At 33.7% G+C, this 6000-nt stretch overlaps 1 protein-coding gene across 1 annotated transcript in view; it reads right to left on the bottom strand.

The window, feature by feature from the left end:
- Positions 1-276: 276 nt before the first annotated feature.
- TMEM232 (transmembrane protein 232) overlaps positions 277-6000 on the bottom strand; it is a 157583-nt gene continuing 151859 nt past the window's right edge. The window contains exons 14-15 of the mRNA XM_028149762.2: positions 5672-5765; positions 277-698 (exon numbers count right to left, since the gene is read on the bottom strand). Coding sequence (XP_028005563.2) covers positions 492-698; positions 5672-5765 — 301 coding nt within the window. The 3' untranslated portion in view covers positions 277-491. The remainder of the gene's footprint in view (positions 699-5671; positions 5766-6000) is intronic.

The raw sequence follows: 6000 nt of genomic DNA, 5'->3' as shown, positions 1-6000 counted from the left end.
CAAATTGCAGCTTCTGACATATGGTTTTATTTGACACAAATTGACTATGAAATACAAATTCAAACAGGTCTCTTGCTTCTTTTATTTGAATAATAATTATTGTAGGAGTATCAGTTAATGCTCATTCTGTTTTCAAGAAATAATTCTTACATGCGACTCACTAAAAATTTGCAACTTATTTCCATCTAACTGTCCAATGAATATCAATACTCTAAGAATCATTGATTAAGTATGCTGTATGATCACAAGATAAGAGTCAATTGGGAAAAGTCTAGCTGTATTCTTGAAAATGTTTAATTGATAAAATCACTTCACTCAAATGTGATTAAAAGCTAACTGTTAATTGAGGACTAAGATGTGACTATTACAAAGCATGTGCCAGGATAACAACTCCTTTCTAAGAGATGGTTTCCAGTTAATTAGAAGAACTTTTTTCCTAACATGTAGCTAACTTGGTCTCTTTTATGCAGTGAATTTCTGGCACATGGATCTCAATTTGGGGAGGTCATTTTTGCTTCTAATGAAATTTCTTCAGTCCTAGGAGGAAGCTCGTAGGGTTTGGTTTGCTTGTGTAATTTCTCTTCTCTTCTCTTCATAATTTCTTTGAAGTGATTTTTTTCCTCTAACTCTTTATCTGCACGTTCTTTGGCCTCACATATTGCATTTTCTTTCTGTCGGATCTTTAGCTCTTTCTCCCACTGTTACAGAGAAAAAGTGTCATTTACATATGATTAAAAAATTAACTTCTCAAAATGCAAATTTATATATTCAATTATCCTCTTAGGTTTTCTCATAGATATTCTTCAGGAATTAATACTCTACCACACTGGAAAAAATATATAAGCCATCTATCAGAAAGTGTACAAGTCCCACATACATAAAGAATAATTCCCTTTTAACATTTTTAAGAATAAGATAATAAGGTTTATATTTCTATATACCAAATGAATTTCCTTTCTTCATCAATATTGGTATTTACATGAGATCACAGAATCATAAAGTAAAAAATCAAGCCAAAGAAAAACCAAATTAAAGTGAAAGGCAGAAATTGTGATACTATTACATGTGAGGTCAAAAAATGAAATTAATCAGACAATAAATGCTGATTTGCAGATCATTAAATATATATATATATATATATATATATATATATATATATATATATATATATAACATTCATTGCAATTGAGCATGTTAACTCATAACAATAACAGCATATCTGAAGGTGAGAAGGCTAAAAAGGGCTAATTCCAATGTAACCCTGATATTTGGAGGCTAGTGATCTGAACCCATGCCAGCAAGCTCAGTGTACATTCTTAATAACCTATAATTAAGTCACTGCCTCCTTCCCAGATACTGGTCTTGCAGAACCGGTTACAGAGGCCATGGGGCTGTGGACAGTGCACTGCCCCAGAGGGAGGGTTATTAACACTGGTGCCAGGCCAGACCATCAGATATGGCCTGGAGACCCTCAACACATGGGGGCTCTCTTGCAAGGCCCATGAAAAGGACCAGAAGCATCATATTTGTGGGACAAAGACCACAGGGACATATAAAGGAAAGCCCCATGCATGTTTCTTCACTCAGACTTGGAAGGCTGTTCCCTGAGTCTGCCGGTGTATTAAACAGGGTCCCTCCTCTTCTTTGAAGCGTCCTTGGTTTTCTTTGGTCTTCTGTAACAAAGGTAAGGTTCCTAGGAATAATGAGTTGGAAGTAACAATGGCCTTTCAACCAAGCAACATGAGGAGGACATTTTTCCCTTCTAATATCTTTCATGAAAGATAGGGTAAGAAGAGGTAATAACCCCTCTTTAGGCTAGGTGAAAAGTTCAAGGCAGAATGTCTCCTAGCATGAAATATTGGAAAATTCTAAAGATACTACTACCTACATTGCTTGTTTTGTCATCTTCTGCTCATGCATACACACAAGTGACTATGCTTAACAACCTATCAATTAACTTATAGATTACTCTATCCCAGTGCTGTGAATTATAACTGATATGAATAAGCAGGACCAAACCTCAGAATCCATAACACATCGCTCAGCCTTCCAAAGGCAATAACATTTTTAAAAATGTCAACATACGCAGAGTAAATAGTTTTTAAAAGCATAATAAAATTATATCTACTTTTTAAACTCCAATTAAAATTTAAAGACATAAGAAATATAAAAATTACTTGTACTTATCTTAAGGCTGTTCCTATAAACAGTTATTACTCATGTAATTTCATTTCTCAGAAACCATTTTTTTTGCATGAAATACCCAGAAAATTTAGGCAAAGCATCCTGAACATTCAAGCACAGGCTGAAATTCATGGTACACATTCTGTGATACTTATCTGAGACATAATTTTTCTCATATAATAAATTAAGTAGTAATATTGTATCACAAAACTACCAATTTTATGTTATAACATAAAAGTAGTAGTAGGTGAAATAAGACAGTATCTGTAAACCAGATAACTAATCTGCTTATGTGAGAGATTTCAGTGTACCTCATGATTTTGATCTCTACAGTGTGAAAAATTGACAGAGGATTAATGCTGAAGAACTCTCAGTAAAACAGAATGCTTTGGTATCCAAAACAGCAGGTACAAAAACAGGAATATGGTATATCGCTAATGTCTAGGGGCTGTTTTTCCTCCTTCCCCCCTTTGTTAGACTTGGCAAGGCTGGAATTCACCATAACATTATAATCTTTCATTTTGTTAACCCAACAAAAAGTAAACTTTCCACTCACATTTTTGTCTCTGTTCACCTTGACCAATTCTATTTGGATAAACCATTGTCTTGTCTTTACTTTTATAGGCCAATATTCTCATTGATGTGGCAGCCAGGAAGATGTAGGTTTGCTTGAGATTGATGGGGAATAGAAGCACCATTTATTGCTTTTTTCAACCCATTCACTCAGGGATTCCATCATCATACTATGGAATACCAGCAGTATCTTAATATCTGCTGAACAATTAGGTATCTATCTGCCTTATTCCTTGCTTACTATGGCTATTATGTAACTGTGTTTTTGTTTCTTGTCAATCCTACAGATTCTACCTCCCCACCCCCCGCTTCCATTCAGGTTAGGGATTATAAACCAGAAAACTGAGCAATGAGGGAGAGTTAAAAAGAAAAGTAGATTTGAAGTCCAAAGATTTTGTTTTGTGTGTACATTCAATCATTCACTAACTTTAAAACTTGGTAAAATAACTGAAATGTAAACCGCCATTCTTATTGGTAACTATTTTACAGGGTTGTGAAAATTAAAGTAACTAATGTAGGGACATTTTTTAAAGGGTAAAATATAACGTAAAAAGTAGCACAGCTATAGCTTCCTGAAAGGAAATGGTATATACATGAATACTTTGTTAAATATTATATTCAAAGACACTTCCATAAACCTTCCCAAATCAATACTTTGTAGTTTGATTGGGCCACCCACATATCAAACAATTTGGATTCTATCAAACATCAAACTTATCTTCAGAAAGGATTCCTTTACCCTTCTATAGTTACATTCTAAACAGATTCGTGGTGGGTGATTGCTTATATAATGTTCATACCTTTGAAAAGAGGAAAAAAATGATAGTTTTTAGGATCCATTTCTTAGCCTTCTTTTCCTAGACTCCTCTCTATCATTCAAAAGAATGTCCTCTGTCTCTTCAACTAGCCCCAGGCAGATAAGTTTAATCACAAAGTGATTAAAGTCTTTCTATTTTTTCAAGGATAAAGAATAGCAACTGAAAACTGAGTCAAAAGATTTTTGTTGTGTTACTAAAACTACACAATATATATGTGTATATACACCTTGACAATTTGCTGTCTCTTGTAATCTCTTCTAGATAATTCAGTTGAGTGACTGGTAAAATATAGATGCCATGTTTATGAACCATTAGGAATTTTTTATACACCCTGTACATGTGATATACTGGTTTAGCAAAACTTTCATTATTGAATAAAAATATAATACTATGGCTCTCATTTTGTGTTTCCAGGGCATAATTCTGTTTTCAAATCCTAGTACTTATAGCTATTGCTAGAGTAGTTTAAATATTAGCTATATGATAAGTTACAATTCAGTGAGATCAGTAAATGAAATAATCCCTTATCATTTCTCAAAAGATCACTAATTAAATGAAATGTAAAAAATTAATCATGGGAGAGAACCCTAAAGATTCCATCAAAAAAACTATTAAAACTGATAAATAAACTCAGTAAAGCTGTAGGATACAAAATAAATATCCATAAATTGGTTGTATTTTTATACACAAAAATAAATTATCACAAAGGGAAATTAAGAAAACAATCCTATTTACAACTGTATCAAAAAATACTTAGGAATAAATTTAACCAAGGATGTAAAAGACCTGCACTTTGAAAATTATAAAACACTGAAGAAAGAAATTTTAAAAGATACAAATAAGTTGAAGCATAAAATGATGTTAAAGAATTAACATCATTAAAATGTCCATACTACCAAAAGCATTTATAGATTCAACACAATTCCTATCAAAATACCAATGGCATATTTCACAAAACTAGAACAAATGTCCCCAAAATTTATATAGAACCACAACATACCATGAATAGCCACAACAATTCTGAGAAAAAATAATAAAGTTGGAAGATTCATGCTACCTGGTATGAAACTATACTACAAGCCATAGTAATCAAAACATCATGATACTGGCATAAGAACAGACATATATATGAATTGAACAGAATAGCGATCCCAGAAAAAAACCCACGCCTTTATGGACAACTAATATTTGGCAAAGAAGGCAAGAACATACAATATGGTAAAGATAGTTTATTCAGTAAATGGTGTAAACAACTCCTAAAACAAAAAAGCAATCATAAAACGATTTAGCAAGAAATGATCAACTAAATAAGCTCTTAAGATTAAAGTATCTTAAGTAAATAGCCTTGTATTGCCACAGTTTGTTTAACTCATACCACAAACAAAGTGATTAAAGTCTTTCTAATATTTCAAGGGCAAAGAATGGTCACTGAAAATTGAGTCAAAATTTTTTTCCATTTTTAAAACTATACTGTAGAAAAAAAACTGTTTAGTGTTCAATATCAGATTCTTGTTTTAAAAATCTACTAATTCAGGAAACAGGATAAGGCTAGTATTTTAAACTAGAGGCCCATTGCATGAAAAGATTTGTGCAATAGGCCTTCCTTCCCTTGGCTTCCAGCACCGGTTTTCCTCCAGCACTCAGGACCCAGGCCTTTGCTCCAGTCGGAGTCTGCCTTCTTTGTCTTTGCTGTGGCACTCCCCTCCTGTAGATCCCTTTGCTCCCTGCCCTCCCTCTCATAGCAGGCATCCTGCCCTACCTGGCCACTCCCGCCTGGAGCAGCTGGACGGCCGCTATCTTTGGCCTTTTAATTTGCATACTCACTCTGATTGGCTGTGGGTGTAGCGGAGGTACGGCCAATTTACATTTTTGTCTATTATTAGGTAAGTTGACAGAGGCCAATTTTCTGTAGCCCAGTGAAGGCTCTGATATGTATAGGTAATACAGTGAGATATAATTAAGTTTAGCAATGCCCAATCATGACTCTACTTTTAAGTTCCACATGTTAATATTAAAGTCTCAGAACTACACATTCTAATTCAAAATACCTTTAAAAAACAAAGCTTTTGCAAGTAGTTTAAGAAAGTCAATCTTACATAATGGTCAATGATTCTTGTCAATTCTTCATCTCTCTTGGTGAAGAAATCTGGATATGGAAACAGGGGGACATCTACTACAGAAGGATGTTCCCTTTAAAAGAGCATAAGAACAGATCCAATATTAGGTATAGATAGTCCTCCTCCCAGGAATACATAACTTTGAAAGTCATAATTCATTATTAAGCATTTTGATTCTACATTGTTAACATCAAGTGGTTAACTCTGTGCAGATTTTTTGATAAGCCATTTGGGGTTATTAAAACTGACATTTTAGAGGATAGGGTATGACATATAGAATAAGAACTAGACAATAATAAAAAGGCAAT

Source organism: Eptesicus fuscus, chromosome 4, assembly GCF_027574615.1.
Source record: "Eptesicus fuscus isolate TK198812 chromosome 4, DD_ASM_mEF_20220401, whole genome shotgun sequence".
In the NCBI taxonomy this organism is placed as follows: domain Eukaryota; kingdom Metazoa; phylum Chordata; class Mammalia; order Chiroptera; family Vespertilionidae; genus Eptesicus; species Eptesicus fuscus.
This window is presented reverse-complemented; position numbering and strand designations above follow the sequence as displayed.